Source organism: Taurulus bubalis (genome assembly GCF_910589615.1).
Source record: "Taurulus bubalis genome assembly, chromosome: 6".
Taxonomy (NCBI): Eukaryota; Metazoa; Chordata; class Actinopteri; order Perciformes; family Cottidae; genus Taurulus; species Taurulus bubalis.
Window position 1 is genome coordinate 14,695,803 of NC_136594.1, and position 20,948 is coordinate 14,716,750.

General features: G+C 40.3%; 1 protein-coding gene across 1 annotated transcript; it reads left to right on the forward strand.

The window, feature by feature from the left end:
* Positions 1-9,402: 9,402 nt before the first annotated feature.
* Positions 9,403-20,948, forward strand: LOC306737696 (high affinity choline transporter 1-like; the record flags this gene model as incomplete). The annotated part of the gene is made up of 8 exons (XM_079219453.1): positions 9,403-9,586; positions 9,821-9,934; positions 10,820-10,975; positions 15,100-15,248; positions 16,111-16,254; positions 16,397-16,550; positions 17,449-17,666; positions 18,652-20,948. The coding sequence occupies 8 exons, from the start codon at positions 9,403-9,405 to the stop codon at positions 19,192-19,194; spliced, it is 1,662 nt and encodes a 553-aa protein (XP_079075579.1). The 3' UTR covers positions 19,195-20,948.

The window sequence follows — 20,948 nt, forward strand, 5'->3', positions numbered from 1 at the left end:
ACTGGATCATTACCTTGTCATGTTTATATTAAAAGAAAGTTACCCTTATGTTAAACTGTTAACTGCTAATAGTTGCTGATGAGGTTATGATGTTATATTGATGTTTTACTTTGTTCCGTCAGTATTGGCCATTTTAACATGCGTTTAAAAAGAGAAACAGTATAATTCAGGCACAAACCGTTTTATTAACAATTTAAATAGTGTTGGCCCCAAAAGAAAGAAATAAGGATTTCAAATTCAATTTTGTCCATAGTCCGTGATCCATGTACAATAGCGCTAACCTAGACTAACCTTGTATTTCTATCGTGAATTTTTAAGAATAGCTTTGCCAAAGCAGCATGCCTGTTACATCCAGCTAGCCACAAGCATTATTGGGCATCTATTAATCAAACAGGAACCTTTTCCGATTTAAATCTGCACAAAAATGACAAAAATCTGCACAGCAGTAGGACATCTTTCTATAACCAGCGTCTCTTACTTCGAGTAATTCAAATTCAAAGACTTCACTTCAAAGGTGGATTTTTCAAAATCTGAACATAAAAAAACTAAAAACAATCTCTATGGTTACTGTCACTTGAGGTGAGACTTAAAACGTTCCTGTTGAAGTATAGTAAATTCTAAATATGAACTAATTATTAATTGTGGCGTCCACAAACAAATAAAGGCCGACCTCAAGTACAGCCAAAAACGAGGGTTAAACTCCTGGTGCCTGTCATATAATTTGCTTGCCAACTGAGTGCAATGTCCATTGCCATTAATTTAATAAATTCTACAATATAGTCAGTATATTAAGACTGTGTTGTTCTGGATGACTCATCTTAAGCGTTATGGTCCTCCTCCCCCCCCCCCCACACACACACACACACACACACACACACACACACACACTGTGAGTGAATGTGTGTTCGTGTCCCAGCCAAACTGTATTTTGTAGTGACATACAAGTGCCACAAGATGACAGTAGATACATTTGAAGTACAGGTACACCATCGCTTGAATTTTCACATGTTCCTGCAAGTCTTTCACAATAAATTCCTTTTGATGGAATGAAAGGATCCTGTTCCCTGAAACTCTACAGGTCTACTCCTAGTTTGAAACAGATGCAGGGAGGGAGGGGTTTGTATTCACTGCAAGTGGCGTAACAAAAATGTAACAAGGTATACGGGAGCAGATCAGAAAAGAAGCAAGCTTGAGATAGAAGTTATAAGAATATCTTTGTTTACACAAGTCTTTTTTATTTGTTTACTGTGTCGGTGTTTAGTTTCGATAATAGATAATAGCAAATAAATAATAATAATATTAAATAATAGCAAATGTACAAACAATTTATTATTTGTATTAGCACATGTTTAACCATACTGTCTGTTTTGAGTATTATTATTGCTATACAGTAGCATATGTTATTTTTGCGATACAGTAATAATGATAGAGAAAGCATTTACCCTGTGTGTTATACAGACATTAATACTCTGCTTGGACTTATGTAATACTCTTCTTTGTCCACAACAAAGCAGGCCATTGAGCTACATTTGCTCTTAAATTATTATTGATGATATTTTATGATTTTCTGCAGCTGGCTTTGTGCTTACATGGCTCTGTGATTCTTAACAAGGAAAATGTATGCTGCAAAACAACCCAGTATGTACTAAGGATGCTAGAGACAGTAGTTGATTTAATGACTAGAGATGACCTTTCTTCCACATGAGGTGGTCACATTATGCTTTTGAAACAGACAGATGGTGTTGTACCTAGAAAGGCAGCTGAATTAACTGGGTCGGTCTATTTTAGAACAGGAAGTGTATTTTGACAAGAATTCTTGGCACACGTTTCATGTTCATGTTTCACGTTTCATGAAACCTAGAATCTCCAACAAGTCTCCATGGTTGGAGGTTCTGCCCCTGGCTCTTCCTTGACTGTGTACTACTGCATACTGATACAAGAGTTATCATCAATTTCCCTGTTTGCTTTTTGTTACTTTCCATTTTTGCAAATTAATATATACTTATGTATCATGTACTATATATGTGTATATACATTTATGTGAAGCTTTGCATGTATGTAAATGATTCCTTGTCGGCAGAATCAATAGTGCTCGTACGGGAATTCCTGATGATGTGAGAACGGATCCAAACTTGCATAACAATGTTATGACAAGTATATTGTCATAGCTGTATCAGCATGTCACACTAAATCTAGAGACTCACCTACTATACAAACAGCAGGGTGTTGATCTCATGTCCGTTTTCAGTCTTTTTTGTAAAAGAAAGCGTTTTCTCAAATAAGAACAGGACTTTCTTGTTTCTTCGCAGATTAGTTTACATGTTTAGCGTTTTACAATATTGGTTAAAGATGAAAAAAAAAGATGTCAAAGGAGTGTCGCACAACAAACAAACTATAAACACCTTTTCAGACAAAATGAACAAATAATGCAATAATGTCATTTAATCATGTACTTTTCAAACTATACTAACCATATAGTTACAATTAATACTAAATCAATTATTTCACAACCAAATCATAATCAACAGCAGAGTTGCTTTGCATCACATTGAGAAATTGTTTTCTTATAGAGGAAGACTTGTTGCTAATTCTTGCGACATTTATTGCGTTTTATGCACATCTTGGATTTTACACCTAGGTTGTTGCATGTATGGGGAAAAGCACATATATTCCAGTGCTTTAAACCTTTTATTCTCTTAATCTATATGCAAAGTGGCTGACAGTTATGGCTACATGAATGACAATGTGTGAAAACTGTCTGAAAGTGATTGACTTTGAGACTGAGAAAGGAGCTCCTCTGTAAACAAGAGCACAACACTTTATTTTTATCTATCTATCTGTCTATTTATAACCAAAGTCATGCCTATTTCTTAACTGCAACCACTGCTGCCCCTTGCGTTCTGTCTGGTAATTTCCATGTGATTTACTAAATGCTTGATACACTGAACCATATGGACAGAACAAGCAAAGCTTTGTGGAGCTCTTGGGCAAGGAGTTGGTTGTGCGAGCCCACACTCACACACTAAAACTGAAACTGAAGAAAAAAACATGGATATTCTAGAGAAGGAGACGTTTTTCTCCATGTATTGCGGGTGTGTGAGGAACTTGGTGAAATCTGTCATGCTGGCTGTACAGTCACTGTGAAACACAGCGATAGGTGAGCGATAGAGAGGTGCAGTCGTTTCTGATTTTAGTTTTAGAAGAGAGAGTTTTGATAAGAGAATCTGCAACCATTTGAAGAATGGGGAGGGAAATTAAAGAGAGGAAGAAAAAAGGAAAAGAAAGAGAGATGTTTACAGAGAGGCAGAGTTGAACAGAGAAGAGAGGGATTTGTTAATGAGATGATCATGTTCAACAGGGGCCGGGTCTGCCCCACATGCTGAACACAGCCAATAGGCTGTGTAGTGACCATCAGGTGGCCGCTGTGGTAGCTTTCGCCTCTGTATCCGTGTAGACCCACCCACCCTGTGAGGTTTAAAACCAGGGGAAGGCTGATTGCTCCTTTTAGAGAGTTCTTGTTGACCAAATCTCATGAGTTTTGAACATCAACTCAGACCCCTCTCCCTCTTCACTGTAGAGCACTCTTTGTTTTTTAGTGTTGCTACCCAACTCTTGGAAACCTATTTTTCACTCCCCAACATTGTGGATGAGTGTCACATCAATCGTATTACTCCTGGACTGAATTTATCACCTTGGCTATTCTCTGTCCTCTGAGAATAGCTTCTGTTCCCTCTTCACATCATCCCTAAGAACTGGCACGTACAGTTAACCCTAGGTATGTATCCAATCATTCAATATGCTAAAGTTTGTCTCCTGTGCCCAGTTTATTTCTTTGCTGTTGGGTTGTTTACTTTATGTGCAATTCTATATGTGTGCACATACAGTATGAGTATGTGTTTTTCTTTGAGAGGTCTATTTAAGCTTGGTCAAATTAGGACACACTAAGTGAGATGCATGCCTATCCTAGAAATAGCACTGAGGGGTGCTGCGTTGAAGCCATATAGGTTATTTTGGTATTTATTCAGTGACTACAGATGTCTTCTTTGTTTTTTGTTTCTTCTCATATCATTGGTTTTGATAAGCTGTAATTTTCTATTGCACTTGGTCGGAGACATCTCAAATTATGTTTTAACTGCTGTATTTCCAGGCAGTTTTCCAAATAAAAACACTCTTCACCTGACTACTGACTTACTCACTGTCATCACGTATTTCCTCATTTCATCAGTCCAATTATAGCTGTCACTCTTCATCGATGTGACCATCCCTGATCACCCTGAATAGTGCCTCGAGTGAATTAACAAAGTGAGCCGCTCTTTCCAAGAGATTAGCATTAATGTGTCCTCCTTTGCCTTTGATAGCCCACACATGTACTTTCAACAGATCCCCTGGTTGCCTGCCAGACCTTGACCACCTGACTCTGTCCTGTGAGTGACTTTGTCAGAGATGGTGAAAGTCCATCTTAGTTTCAAGGTGCTCTTCTTTGTGACATCCAAAGCAGAAATTGGTCAGAAACCACAATAATGACCTGTTACGTATTAAGGGAGAGGTTTTAACAAAGGAGATGAAGGGCGGTTGCTGCAATTTTTCTTTCATGATCTCTCTGTTGGTCTTCTCACTTTCGTTCTCTCACTTGCTTGCTGTCTGTGAAACACAACATGCTTGTGTCTGCCAAGGTCATATTTCACTGGTGCATTACATCTACCTGAACTTTTGTAGCCTCATAGCACGTGTGCATGTGATTAGACACATGTTCACTTGCAGTGAAAATCCCCATTAATACTCAGTTCAGCGTTTCCCACTTATAGCACATGATAACGTCCCAAAATACTCTTCACACCTCCAAATCGCAGGGGGTGGAGTTCTCAGCGGAGTCGCTCTGAACGGAAAAGTACTGAGAGGCAGGGACTTGAGGTGTGGGTGTGTTTGTGGGGGTGTTTGTTTGTTTTGAAAGAATGTAGTTGTGCCTGTGCCAAGACGCACCCCTGCACCTGTATGAAAGAGAATTCCACTTGGATGATAGAGGGACTACTCATGACTAAGGCTCTCATCAGAGAGGAAATCAATCCTGTGGCATCCTTGGCAGGCCGTAGCACCAGTGAACCGTGAAGACCATGGGTCAGACATTACTAAAAGAGGCATTACAGGAAAAGCAAGCAGTGAAACGACATTATGCACTCAATAACAGGCCACCTATGCAAGACCAACTCATTCTCACACCAGTGTGACAAATAATGCAGCTTGGTCAGTGGCATCAAGCTTTAAACTATAACGCTTTACAAAATAACCTGGTGATGAGAAATTAGGCCAACTTGGAAGTGCCAAATACTGCCACTTGAGGCTAACTGCAAAAGTGAGTCAATCCTCATAGACACGCATGGTAAAATGTCCAATTCAACACAGATATAAATGTTTTTTTTTATCATGGTACAAAAACAGTTTGGATCTCCATAGCTAATTTCCATGTTCATTTTATATACAGTAACTCTGAGTAGATATTATGGTAACGCATGAAGTTAGACTACTTAAGGTGCAGGACACTTTGGGGTTGGGAATATTCGCAACGCTTTTGGTGTTGGTTAATTCGCGTCATTCGCGCCGGAAAGGGGGCATGGCTTATTTCCGTGGGTTATATCCGTTAAAAACAGTTACCATTTCCGCTATCCACCATGGATATAACCACTAGTTTTGCTTCATACTTGTAGAAATTCCACAAACTATTAGATTAGAGCAGCTGTGCACAAGGCCCTTATCTCCCTCCACCAGAACCCCACCCCTACAGTCACCCAGGTGTCACAGCCTGTTTGTTGGAATCTGATCACAAGTTATCTTGCATCCGCCCCAGCAGTTTCGTAGAATTTGTTGTTTCCTCTTTGCGTGGGCCATCACGTAACATCAGTAATCTCTTATATTACAGTTGTCACTGCCAAGATACGAAGGCATGTACGGAGCCACCCACTTCGAGCTTCACAACGGCTGTTCAGAAACGTATGAGTGATGTCATGGAGACTACATCCATGTTTTACATATTCTACGTGTCCTACCTTAAGCCCCTGTTTTGCACATCTCAATGATGGAGTGTAATATTCACTTGTTGTATGTAAAGCGTCTTTTCAAAATAAACTTCTGTCTTTACCAGACTGCAACCTCCGATTCTGCCAAGTAAGCCAAGTGTTTTAAAACTTGCATTCTCTCTACCGGCCAGCAGGGGGCAACTCCTCTGGTTGCAAAAAGAAGTCCAATTGTATACGAGAAAATGACCCTACTTCTCACTTGATTAATGACCTCAATAAACATTGTGAACATGAGTTTATGGTCTGAATCGCTAGTTTCAAGTATTCAATACAGCATGATGGTAAAAAAACAAAAAAACATGGTCCAGTTTAGAGTAAAATAGACTATAAAGTGGAGTATGTTTTAGGGCGGGCTTACTGTGATCGACTGGTTGCTGATGCTACCAGAGCTGTATACAGCGTTCATACTTGACTACCACACATCAGTCACATGACTAATGACACAATGTTTGCTTTTAGTTTCACACTGGAAACAAAAAGTGGCCTCCTGGATGAAAGTCCTCTGGTTGTTTGGCCGACGACAACGAGGAAAGTTTGTTTGTTTATGTCAGTGTTTAGTGAAGGAGGGGATGTGTATTGGGACTTTCTTTTACTCCATAGTAGGTCAATAGGTGTGCATCCCTATTGAAGAATCCCAGGCCTCTCTCTGCTCTGTGAAATATCTTGTGTGCTGTTACAGTGGGCTCATTAAAGTAGACTGGACTGTAAAAATCCTAACAAGCTAAAAAGAACTGAGCATACAGTTACGTATAAGGAGAAAGCCAATTACAAACAAATTCACTCATGTAAAGTTTCACAAATCATTATTTTACTTTATTAATGAATCACTTAGTACATATACCGTTAAGGTCAAATGAGTCGCTCTCAGTAACAAAACCCATTCGGGACTGTTTTAGCTCATAGTTTTTGTTATTTAGCACATTAACTTTATGCTGCACTCATCAATTACATTTACAGCAGCACCAGGAATGGATAAAATTCATATTTACTTTTGCTTACATAAGATATTCACACAGCTAACAACCATATTATATTATATAACAACCTGATTTAGCATAACCAAGTTAGTAAACTCTGGCATTTTTGAACATTGGTTGGCAGATCTAGCAAGAGTGTGTTGCAGAGAGAAATATCTCGAACAGGAGCGAAATAAGTGGTCATAATCTGTATTCACGTTCACTTCTCCCAGTGTTAGTAGACTCAGGACCTGCCCCATGTCTCCTAAAGGGGCGGTGGAGTAACCCACAGGACACAGATACAGGAAACTGACTCTCAGTGGGGCGACTCCTTTCGGAGCAGTCTCTGCTTTAACCTCTTGCTGGGAGTCGTATTACCCATGGTTAGCAAGCGAGCTCATTATTCTTCACAGTTGTTAAAGAACACAGAAAGGTAACAAGAGAGGGAATGTAGGCCAAAAACATAACTCTAAATAAATTATGTTTGCTGAATGTGTGAAAGTAACTTATTGCTAGCACGTTAGCCAAAACACCTTATTAATATGTCAGAGCTTTCTATCTGTTACCATGCATTGGAGTTTTTCTGGCTCCAAATGGCTAATAAACTGATGCAGCTTTAAGGTAATAAGTAAGCATGGCATAACAATTAAGGGTGACATCTGTTGTTCATGAATTCAGAAACGTTGGGTTAAGATATCTCTGACGCAACTTTCTCAGCAATTCATGGGACTGAGACAAAGTGCCCTGAGCAATTCCTTCTTGAAAAGTTCCAAACATTGAATGTATTCTCAGAAGTATAGGCTGCTGGAGGGGTAGCTCGTCCCCCACTAAACTGCAGGCTACTGCTGTTGTGTATTGCACTATGGAGGATAATGTATTGCTGATAATGATTGTTGCTTACTCGATGTTCCTAACCTGTACGGCAGCAGCAATTAGTAGACTAAGCATTGGTTAAGTATCAGACTTATTGTTTGTTTCAAAGGGAATCAAATAATCACATTTGTACAACTTTAATACTGTCGAAAAAGGGGTTTTGTGAGTTACTGCTTTGATGCCAAGACATGCATGTCTGTTACATCAACCCTGGAGCATACTTCATTGCATGTCAAATCTTGTCCTGCAAAGTTGCTTGTATCTACAGCTGTCAGATGAATGTGATGTGAGTAAAACCCAATAATAAAGTAACTCTGAAATGTTCTACAATGTTGTACATTTCCTTTTCTCCTCTCTCTATTCCCCGGAGGGGTTTTACATGCATTCTACCCTCCTCGAGTTTTATGATCCAGGCCAAAGGTCTTTACTTCTTTGGGCGGTGGCAATGGCTGCTTTGTCTATCACCATGAAAATAATGGTTGATATGAACCATGACCATGAAAATGATTATTAATTTTCTAAGAAACTGCCTTACTATGATATTTTAGATAGAAATTCTTGAAAACTCAGAAGAGTATTGAATCCCTCACATTTCTTGACAGCATTAACAGTTGATACAGTGTAGTCAACAAAAGCCATGTCAATGTGCAGAGAAGTGGGTACAAGTAGGTGCAAACAATGAGTTAAAGATGAATGCTCTTTTACAGATGCAAAAGCTCTTCTCATCTTTTAATTTTTTTAAAGGAAACCATCTGTCTAACAGTTTCAGTAACCACACACACATAGGCACACATGTGTGCACACTAACGTGTTGTGTTCACTTCACAATGTTTGGGTTCGAAACTCGGGCTGCCCACCACTGAAGACGGGGGACAACATCTGTCCGCCATCTTTGTCAGTGCCGCAAGTATTATGGTGAGACCCCTTTTTGCCTCTCTGACTCTTCATTCTGCCATCCCCCAAACATTTGCCTTCTTTTTTCTTCTCCCTCAACTTCACCCCTTCTCCCATCTGCAAAGCAAGCAGAGCTCATCCGTGATACTATCGCTATTTTCTTTTTTCTCTCCACTTTAGCTTTTACTTTCTTTATTTTTAAGAAGACATACATTTTTTTTTTTCCACCTCACTCAACCTCCTCTGTGCACTGGTTTAAATATAAGCTCCTGCCTTCTATTCATAATTGTTATTTTGATTTGCGCTTTACAGCTTGCTGCTCATGATGAATGTACCTTTTGTTTGTCAGAATCCTAGATGACACTTCAATTTGTGCAAACTTGCCTCCCTTCACCCCCTTGGCCTGCAGTCCTATAAATACTTTTTCCATAAAAAAGTTAATGGAATATGTATTGTAATGTGTTTTTGTCTGTGCATTTTGAGTTGTATACGACAGTCAGTTAAAGAAACATTGCAAACAGCATTTGCAAATTTACTTTACCAGCTAAGCTAAGTCTTTTTTCTTTATTATGTCTCTCAACAGGAAACACAATCAGAAGTAGTTCAGGATGGCTCTCAATGTGGCGGGTCTGGTGGTGATGGCGGGGTTTTACCTGCTAATTTTGGGTACGGGCATCTGGGCGTCCATGCGTTCCAAGAAGGCGGAAAAGAAGAGTCCAGGAGACAGCATAGAGATGACGCTACTGGCCGGACGCAACATCAACTTGCTAGTCGGCATCTTCACTCTTACTGGTAAAGCAATCAGAGGGAGTTCAATCAGACTGATTCTTTTCAGTCTAATTGTTCTGATATGTTCATGACATTAGATATTAAAATTATTTATGTTTGGAAGAAAAATGTAAATGGTTACTCAAGTCTAGTGATGGTGTGTCTAAAGAAATGTGGTTGCTTGGTATGAATGATGCAAGTATGGGTGGTGTCTTGGCCAAGTTTACCATTTCATTGTGTTCGTTTGTCTCTCTGCAGCTACATGGGTGGGTGGAGGCTTCATCCTCGGTATAGCGGAGGCAACATACAACCCAACACTCGGTGCAGTGTGGGCTCTCATGCCTGTGCCATATGTCCTGACTTTCTTCTTAGGTGAGTAGCACCTCTGACCCTCAATCTTTGAACCCTGAACACCAACAAGCACAAGTGTGTATAGGATTCATGTTTTCACAATGCTTGATTTCATAATAATCATAATTCATCAAAAGAGTACATTAACCATTTCAGGGGAAACTCTAAAAATAAGTTTCTCCACACAGTTAACAAGATACAATATCAAATTGAACCTTACAAACTTCTGTCTCGAGCTGAAGCGTTGTTGACCGGTAAGGTAGCTGCCATGCCCCCAACTTCCATCTGACTCCATGTACCAATAAATGTGTCACTCCCGTTAAAAATAGGACCATGAGAAATCAGTTCAGGATTGTAACTTGAGCCAACAGGTGCAAAGGGAGAGTTTCCCCAGGGTCTTAGATTGCCCACTCCTGAATTCATCAAATCGACAAACTCAGTGTGCTGTCTGTGAGCATTTGAAACAGATCATCAGTGCTACCGTGACAATGTCACGATGGCCTGCACTGTATGAGAAGGAAATGGAAACTCATATGTCACTGGTAAATATAACACTGTATAACCCCATGTTGGCCAAGTAGACCCAGCTTCAGCTGAAGGTGTTTATTGTGTTATTTATTAGGTGGGAACATTATTCTTATTGTTCACACAAACATGTTAACTGGTAAATATAACACTGTATAACCCCATGTTGGCCAAGTAGACCCAGCTTCAGCTGAAAGTGTTTATTGTGTTATTTATTAGGTGGGAACATTATTCTTATTGTTTACACAAACATGTTAATTCACTCTCTTGCTTGACCCTCTTCCTCCCTTCTCTCTCATGTGGATTTGAAATTATATGATGGCTTCATCATTTCAAGAGAGAGCTAATCATTCTATGTTAATCCCTTCCCTCCTGCTCCAGGTGGTTTTTTCTTTGCCAAGCCTATGAGAGAGAATAGGTATGTGACAATGATGGACCCCTTCCAACAGAAATATGGGAACGTTCTCAGCAGTTTACTGATTTTTCCCGCGCTGGTGGCTGATGTCCTGTGGGTGGCACGCACACTTGTCAGTCTAGGTAAGTTGCTTCACGCTGTAAAATGTTATATGTGCACACACTTATTTACCTATGTATGCAATCATGCAGGAAACCACATATCTGGGTGCACACACGAGTAGAACAACAACTGAATGTTGATGGCTGGGGCTTTTTTGGCACTGCGGATTACTGCAAGAAAGAAAATACATGTAAAAATACAAGAGCACAAATGCGATCCACGTGCATGTGTGTAGTGCGCGCACGCAAATTACTTTTGCAAGCGCTTTCACATCACTCCGTGAGCAAAATTGAAGCACACATGGAGAAAACCATGATTTGAGCACAAGGAGAGAGACTTCTATCCCTGTTCACCGGTTCACAAAGCTTTCCCCTTGGCTGCAATTCTCTTCTTTTGGATTGGCCGGATATCACTCCCAACACAGACGCTAGGTGGCGGCCCCTCTAGACACGCACATGCGTGTGGATCGCAGTTGTGCTCGTATATTTTGACATTCATTTGTTTTCATAGGAGGGACTCTTAGTGAGCAAGACTGTGTAGAATGCTACAATGGGGTTGCATTTCCTATTGTTAGTGCCAAAGAAGCAGGTTATGCAATGAGTGAAAATGCTGAGCTTCATTGCACTAGTTTTCATCATTCATGACTGGACTGAATCATTCGTAGCATATGTGTTACGTCCATGTGTTTGTGTGTCTGTTTGATGGGATGAATATAACCTCGGTCTGGAAAGCGTTTTCAAACATACTGAATTCAAACTCAAAAACAAGTGGCAATTTATAAAAAACATTGTCTCAAAGTCATCATATAATACACGTCATACAATTTTGCCCCAAAAAAAAGAAGTAAACTCACCGAGCTTTGTATCTGGTTAGCAGTGGTTTAGTTGCAGCAATGCACTCAGCTGTGTTGTCACTAGCGGCCCATACCGACTCACGGAGACAGGCCGGCACACACTTTATGGATAGATAATAACAGGCCTAGAGTTAATTAGAGCTTTACTGAATACTTGCAGGCTGTAAAACTTCATTCATAATGTTGACATTTATGTCGTTGACGTAAATCGGTCCCTCTCTCTCTCTCTTTCTCTCTCTCTCTCTCTCTCTCTCTCTCTCTCACGCACACACACACACACACACACACACACACACACACACACACACACACACACACACACACACATGGCAAGCAACACAGTCCAAAAAACTAATTTATTGAAAAAGATAAACGTAGCTTAATCATTTCCTAAATTCATGTTTTTATCTCACGCAATATTATGCTTCAAATCATTTTTGTACATTACAGAATTTGCATTCACGTCAAAAAACTGCACTCCTAAAATAGGACAATAGACATTTTAATTAAGCGTCAACCGAAAACCTTAAATGAAAAAAATATTTATGTGGTATAAAATCAAAACATAAATATAAGCACAGAATTATTGAATATGAATTATTCATATTATTTAATTGGTTTATTGTTATGAAGTGTGGAAAATTGTTCAGGTAACACAATTTACGTGGCACTATTGTTTGTATCTCTTATCTGTAAGTGATCATTTAACTGTGTTCCTTTGCTTTTTGGACACCAAGTGCAGGTGCTATGCAGTGTGAGTGTGAATACATAATGTTTTCTTGTGTGTGTTTTTAATACTGTTTTCTTTTCCAGTGTTTTTTGACAAAGGGGGTTAAACATCGAGCAGCCTGTTGATTGTGAAAGGTGATCAATTCATGATTCATAGTCATCCGATTCCTTTTCCGTTATTTGTGCCAGGGCTCTAACTGATTGACAGAGGGAACATGTTCCATGCTGAATTGACATGATCATTATTTAAGTATTTTTAAACTTATAGGGAAACAGTGAAATCCATTGACTGTCTTTGAGTTACAGGTAGCACTGTATGCTGTATGGCACTCCACAAAAGGCCTGGTTGGGAGGCCCAAACCTATTAAACCAATATAGACCCAGAGGACCCCTCACTCCTCAGTAAAACCTCCTGTCGTTGTTTCTGGGACAGTTATGCTTTCATATCCCCCACGGGCACTTGCTACACACGCACATAAACACTTGACACTCCAGAGAGTGCACTGAGCATTTGACCCACAGGAGTTGTTGCTGGGAGACTGTTTGTTTATGTGTGTGTGTATAGGTATAGTATAAACTGAGCGGTCATGGTGTGTGTGTGTGTGTGTGTGTGTGTGTGTGTGTGTGTGTGTGTGTGTGTGTGTGTGTGTGTGTGTGTGTGTGTGTGTCTGTGTGTCTGTGTGTGTGTAATGTACGCTGGTTCAGTGCCAGGAAAGATTTCACTTTTAAAACACTATTCCCATGTGCTGCCATTTAGCAGTGTGTAGTAACACTACACAGAGATGGTAAAATTTATTCTGGGAAAGAATTGTGGACAGATCAGAAAGGCTGCAAACGGTGTGTGTGTGTGTGTGGTGGTGGTTGTGCACGCACACACATGCATGAGTAGTGTGAAAGTGGAACATGGATCTAAAAGCAACACAGGGGTATTTACACAGCTCTTTCCCTTTGCCCCTCCCTGGTACTGCCCATTAAGTCCTAGAGGCCCCTAAATCTCATTCCACCTTTCCAATTTCTAATTTAGCATGGATGGGAACTGCACAGCTCAGCACAGAACAAATAGGGGATATAGAACCCTGTTAAATATGGATGTACAGTATATCCAGACATATATTTGATCAGGTCGAGATGTTGTAGAGATGGATTCCACACAGAATGCATCTCGACTGACAGCTGGTGGTTAGAGTACGATAACATGTAAATTTATGCAAATGTCAAAAGTACACAAAACACAGCAAAGCAACACAGAAAAACTTGTAATGAGAACAAGGTAAAAATAAGTCATAAATATGGCTTAAAGAGTGAAAAACATTGGGTAACTTTCATTAAATGTTCTGAGGCTTGTTATGCAAAGAACTTTGCAGTTCATCTTTCTGGTCATGTTTACATTGGTTTACTGGTTTGTAACTTATCTCTACTTAGCGCTTACCTAACAAAATGCAGGTGGTGAAAAACTGTAGTATCTACTATGTTGTTGTAATGGCAATTAAGTGATGGGTTAGTCTGTCTGCATGGTGAAGAAACATCCACAAACTAATGTAGTTCACATGATAAAGCAGCCGATAAATAATATGGTGACAAATCTTTTGGGTAATAGATTTTATTTAAAAAATGTCAAACACAAGGGGTGAAAGGACAAACTGAAATTGGTGAAATATGCGTTGTCATAGTGGTGTCAACCAAGATGGGGTGGTTTAGGGTGGTGAGGAGTCGGCAGGGTGGTAAGTCGTGATCGATGGTGCCGATCTGACACTTTTCTGTTTAAGGGCATTGTTGTGTGTGGCTGCAGGCTGCGGCTGGGGAGACTCTGGCAATGTGGGAGAAGAGCTGGTGAAGGTAGTGTCGTTTTGCTTGCCTTGTTTGAGTAACAAGATGTCTTTTTTTACTATTCACTTGTTTACCTTTACTCATACATTTTGTACACATTTACTTCACTACTTGAAGACACTTCTCTTTACCTTCTGCTTGATTGTGTTTACTTCATTAAGAATTATCAGTATTATGGTGATAATTCATCTGAGAGGATGAAAAGGCATATGTTGGAGTCACAATCAATAGGCTGCTTCTGTTATGTGTTTCTGTACAGTTGTTTTTGTTACAATTCTATCGATATCACTTCCATGTTGGCTTGTTGCTTTATCTAAGCTATTGGGTGCCTTTAAAAGTTTAACCAAAGCATCCCATGCTTCAGTGAAACTTTATTATTGACTTCAATAACTGCAAATGTTATGTTTTGCTTGTTGGTAAAAGTTTAATTTATTTGTGTTTTTTGGAGAAAAAAAACTGCATTAACTAAAACAAGACAATGGCATTACCTAGCTTTAGTAAGTCTTCAGTATAATACATACAAGTGGATGCATGTATAATTTGTGTCTGTGTGAGAGGGAAACTATTTTAAAAAGCCCAAAACAGACTGAGAACCTAATAAAACACGTAATATAACTATCACAGTAAGCAGTTGCATGTATCTGTAGCAACCAACGCCTGTACATTAGACAACTTGGTGTAAGACTTTTTGTCCGTCGGTTCTCCGATGCTCATCGCTCTGTTGTGTTGCTCCAGGTGGAACTATGAGTGTGATCCTGGAGCTGCCCTACGTCTACTCCATACTCATCTCCTCAGTGGTGGCCATGGTCTACACACTGATGGGGGGGTTCTACTCTGTGGCCTACACAGACGTGATCCAGCTCATCCTCATCTTCATCAGTCTGGTGCGTAACATCTAGCTATTGACCAGTTCACACAACAGCATCTTGACTAATCAGGGAGGAGAGCCTCATAGCTCCAGCTTCACTCTTCAATTGAATGATCAACATCATTCGTGTGTCCTATCAGATTACTCACTCAAATACATTGTAGTAACAAGTCGATGAAAGAAGACAGATGGATCACATTTTCTGCAGAGGTACCTGATAGCTTATTAACTATGCTAGCTGAATAAATTACCTGCTAAATTAAAGCATGTACAGATTTCATTAGCTTATTCAATAACAGCTCCAGTTACACCGTATGTGTCATTCCCCTCAGCTCAAGCGTGTCCTAGCCTTCATTCAATGAATGTGGCATAGTTGTCATAGTTTTATCAGAAAAATTTGCATGAAGATTTTTCACATTCCGTCACTGCATTTCCGCATAGCACTGGAGAGAAACGCCTTTAAAGCTGCACGCTGTTTGTCTATTAGCCTAAATACTGTTTAACTAAAAAAACTAAAACAAAGGCTGGTTATTAGCTGCTAGAGCTTTCAATCATTTCACATGATCTTTGCCAGGAGCAGTTTGCCCAATTGTAGACGTTGAATTTATTATTTCTGAGCACTTAAAAAACTTCTTGTCCGTGTTCACGCTTATTATTACATCGGCGGATAAAGAGCACGTGATGTGATGGAAAAGCGGGATTTTGGGATCTTGTGTAAACTTAATCATTGTGTAGCATAAGTGTATTGTGCAGCATTCAGAAACTGGAGCTTTAACTCCATCACTGGTTTCAGATTTCTTGATTTCAGTGACAGACAGAAATATTCTCCAAGAGAGCCCACAATCAGATTGGCTGTATCCTTGTGTTTGTGTATACAGTGGGTGTGTGTTCCTTTCCTGTTGACCAACCCTTACTCTGTGGACATCTCACTGACGGCCTACAACGAGACCTTCCAGGCTCCCTGGGTCGGCACGGTGACGCTCGATGAGGCCGGCAAGTGGTTTGATGACTTCATGTTGTTGGTGAGTGGGCTTGTTATTTGATTTGATAAGCCAACTGTCAAGCATAACAACAGCAAGGACATGAGTTGATTGCTCATTCTCATCCTGCACTGCGGTGCAATCCGAATCCTGACATCATGTCTAAACCTTGTGTTTGTTCCAGGCTCTGGGTGGTTTAGCCTATCAGGCGTTCTACCAAAGAATCCTATCCGCCTCATCTTACACCCAGGCTCAAGTGACCTGCTTTGCCTCTTCAGCCTTCTGCCTGGTGCTGGGTATCCCCTCCATTCTGGTGGGGGCTGTGGCTGCCTCTACAGGTACACATTATTAATTTACAGCTCTGGAATATTCTTATGTCAGCTTTCATTTTCAAGGATGAAGGTTCATTTATAGTCATTGCACAACAAAATGTAGCTGTTGTTGTTGTTGTTGTGTTTTGCTTACAAAAATGTACAAAAATGTGTTTATGCTGGAGCGTAGTGGTGTGTGGAGAATGTTAAAGAGTCCCACAGCCTGAGGAAAGAAACTGCTCTGTAGTCTGGTCGTAAAGCAGCTGTTACTTCTGTATCTTCTGCCAGATGGCAGTAGGATGAACAGGCTTTGGCTGGTGTGGACCATGTCTTTTAATATCCTTTGGGCTTTTTGCAATCACCTCTTGTCAACAATATCACTGATGCTCGGAAGATGGGTACCAATGATGTCCTGGGGGTTTTTAATCACCCGCTTTAGAGCCCTCCTGTTCTGGGCCGTGCACATCCCATGCCAGTTTGTCCAATCAGGCTTTCTATTGCTTCTGTGTAAAAGTTTACAAGAACTTTGCACTGGAGCTTTGCCGTTTTAGGTTTCCTGTAGAAATACGGCCATTTGTGATGGAGAAGTGTGATGACCATGTCAGGTTTGTTTGTGATGCTGATTCTCAGGAACTTAAAATTGTTCACCTGCTCCACCTCAGCTCCATTGATGTAGACAGGGGTTTGTTTCTGAAATCATTAATCTGCTCTTTGGTTTTTACTGACGTTGAGCAATAGGTTGTTCTCTGTGCTCCACTCTGCGAGATATGAAATCTCATCGTTGGGTGTCACCCGACCGATGATTATTTTACTTAATCTGAATTTATACATTTCTTCTCATCATTTCACTGAATTTAGCTCTGTTTATTAGATACAACACGTTACTTTGATCTTAATCCAAAACATCATATGTCCTTCCTCCCAGACTGGAATGCAACCAGTTATGGACTGCCGACCCCATATGAGCGCGACCAGGCAGGCTCCATCCTCCCCATCGCCCTGCAGTTCCTCACACCGTCCTACATCTCCATCATCGGCATCGGAGCTGTAGCTGCTGCTGTCATGTCCTCCATGGACTCAGCTCTTCTGTCCTCCGCCTCATTGTTTTCCTCAAATATATACAAGAACATCTTCAGGAAACAGGTGAAAATCTTAAAGAAAGATATCAGCATTGTTCATAACCAAATACTGAATACTACTATTGAGAAAAGAGGGTTTGAAGTTTGAATGCTCAAAACCAAATCTTGATGTTATGTCTTGTAGTTTGATCCTATCATAGCAACAGACCGAACATAACTTTAAAATCTTTAATTTGAGGCATTTGAATATGTCTTTTAGAGGTTGATTAACCATCAAATCATGTGAATTCCACTAGAGGATTTCACTACTGGACTACAAGCTGGAGGCAACAACAAAGTAGTCATTGACTTTACAATACTGTAAATACTGGACACAGTATGTTGTCATACTGTACATTATGTAATACTCTAAAGTATGTGTACAGTATGCCCACTGTTGTACACAGAGTCTTGTGTGTGTTTGCTCTATTACAACAATGATTTCATTATTACGCCCCCAAGGAATGTTCTTGTAGTGCTGTAACTTATGCGCACTGTGTCTTTGTAAGGGGATCTCTTGGTAAATCTCTTGCTAAATTGACTTGCATATTGAAAGGGCCTTTCTAGTCTTCCGACCACTCAAAGCGCTTCCATGTTTTTCACGCTTTCAAAGATTCATCCTAATCAGAATCAGAATCAGAACCATTTATTGCCATGTATGTTTTCACATCCAAGGAATCTGTCCTGGCGGGAGGTGCATAACATTTAACATTTAACAAACATTAAACAGAGTTATAATACCCATTCACACACTCACACACACTGATGGCACAGTTTTTGGGAGCAATTTAGGGTTCAGTATCTTGCTCAAGAAGGACACATTGACACAATGACTGGAGAAGCCGGGGATCGAACCACCGATCTACTGATAAGCGACAACCCACTCCATATCTCTGAGGCAAAGCCACATCTAGGAGGTCTCAAGACCAGATGATCGTTATTATAACAAGTTATAATGTGCAACTTAACTCTCTTTGTATTTCTTGTTGTCATTCTCTCCGCTCCTCCAGGCGTCAGACTGTGAGATGCAGTGGGTGATCCGTATCTCAGTGGTGGTGGTGGGTCTGGCTGGTACTGGCCTCACCTTTCTGGACAACAGCGTCCTGGTCTTCTGGCTAGTGGGCGTGGACATGTCCTACACCATCATGTTCCCTCAGCTGGTCTGCGTCCTCTTCTTCAAGGTTTCCAATGGATATGGAGCTTCCCTGGGCTACCTGATGGGAATCGTCCTGAGGTTACTGAGCGGCGAGCCCCTCATTGGCCTCGCGCCTGCTATCCAGTTCCCCGGTTGCCGAATGAATGACGAGGGAGATCTAATTCAGTACTTCCCCTTCCGCACCACTATCATGGTCCTCTCGCTCTTGTCTATCCTGCTCGTCTCTTGGCTGATGTCCATCGTTTTCAACAAGGGTCTGCTGTCTGAGAAGTGGGATGTGTTTAAGGTTAAACGCAAGGAGAAACCAACAGCCACAGTAGTGGACGACCAGAGGACCGACTCTGGCAACGAAGAAAACTCAACGGCCAAGCATCTACTGGACACCACCAGCTTCTGAAGAAGCTTACGGCAGGGGAGAGAAGACAGGCCCTGGCTGAAGGCGAACATGTTTGATTATCTGCTAAGCAGGCGTTTACAGAGGGGGAACAATGGCAAAGGCTGGAAATTAGCAGTAGCACAGTGAAATTGTAGCGATTATATTTACATGCGCAAAGTGTGATCTGAGCTACTCGCACCCTATTTCATCAGTTGCCTCATTGTGTTCTACAGAGGATACAGTGGAAATAGGTTCCCAGGCTAGGTTTATGTCAGCCAACCAGCCATTATTCCGCACAGCATTAAATGAAAATATTTGCACACATAAAAGCCCAGCATGAAATGCCAGGGATTATGTTGCATTATATATATAGAAATGGATGCACAGAAAGTGCATCCGTCAAGCCATTTAATTTGATTTGGATAAAAAAAAAGGATTAAACAAGATTTTTTTAATTATGTTTTCAATAATACAACTTTAACTGTTCATTAGATACTCCTCCCTAAAAACACAATTCTTTATTTAACAGTGAATTTTAATGTAATCTGTTCTCTTCCTTTCTATAGTTGATCTGCTGCCTTATTAAGCTCTACTTCGTTGTGATTCTTTTTTGAATATTAAGATGTGAAGATTCATATACATGTACATTTTCAGAGCAACAATTACCTCCATTGATCAAAAAACTGCTCCGTAGACGCCATCAAGTTTTAGTCTTTAGTCCCACCCTGTCTTACTGGTGCTGAGCTGTGTCGCAGTGCATTGCTGGTGGCTTTGCTATGCAAGCAATATAGAAAATCACAAACGGCTACCAAGAAGACTTGAACAGAAGAAATTTCAAATTGACTGTTTTGCCATGACTAGCAGCAGGGAGAAACAATACTGCAGAACTTGCTCTCCCAGCATGCTACAATTTTGATTAGCCCATTCCCTTCACCTATAATTTACTCACATGGTAAATAATTGAATGTAGCAGTTTTTCTACAACTGCATGGAGATAAAGGACACCAGACGTATGGTTCGATTTCCTTCTCCATTTCCCTCTCCGTACGTGTGAGAGATGTGCCTTTCAGTTTGTCAGTGACTTTTATCCTATTTGTTTTGTATTATATACTTTATGCAAAGCTGTAGTTTACAGTGGGAACATTATTTCCTCTGTGGTGGTGAAAGTGTGCAGCTAAATTCTTGAGAATTCACATATAGTTTCACAATGGTGAAAATTTGACTCCCTTCCTATAATTGGATTTTATCAGAGAACAGATTGTTCAACGACGATAAGTTTTGTTGTACTGAGCCTTATTGTAGTTTGGTTGTGCAAAGATATTCCTGCAAACAAGTGATAGTCACAAAGCCTTTCTCTACTATACTGTTGCTCAATATCACTGGAATCTGGTCTCACTCCGCTGTCAGCGGTTATGTATTGTAAAAGGGGTGCATACTCTTGACATTGTTCAAATACCTCATGGAGTGCTAATGGTGGCTCTAAGTACACACAACGTTGACCTAAGATTCTAACTTCTATCCAAAGAAAAATGTATGAATGTCGTTTTCCGAAGGCTGATTGCACAGAACAAACTGTTCTCAAAACAGGATGCATTTAAGGCACAATGCATCCATCTTTTTTAAGCGTTAATGTAATTGTAACCTGTATATACTCTTGTGTACTCTACAGTCCTTATCATCATGATTTGTATATTAACACTTTTTTCTATCTAAGCTGATCGCTATGCGTTGTGAGTCCTTGAAAAAAAAAAACACCAAAGTGTATTTTATCTCAA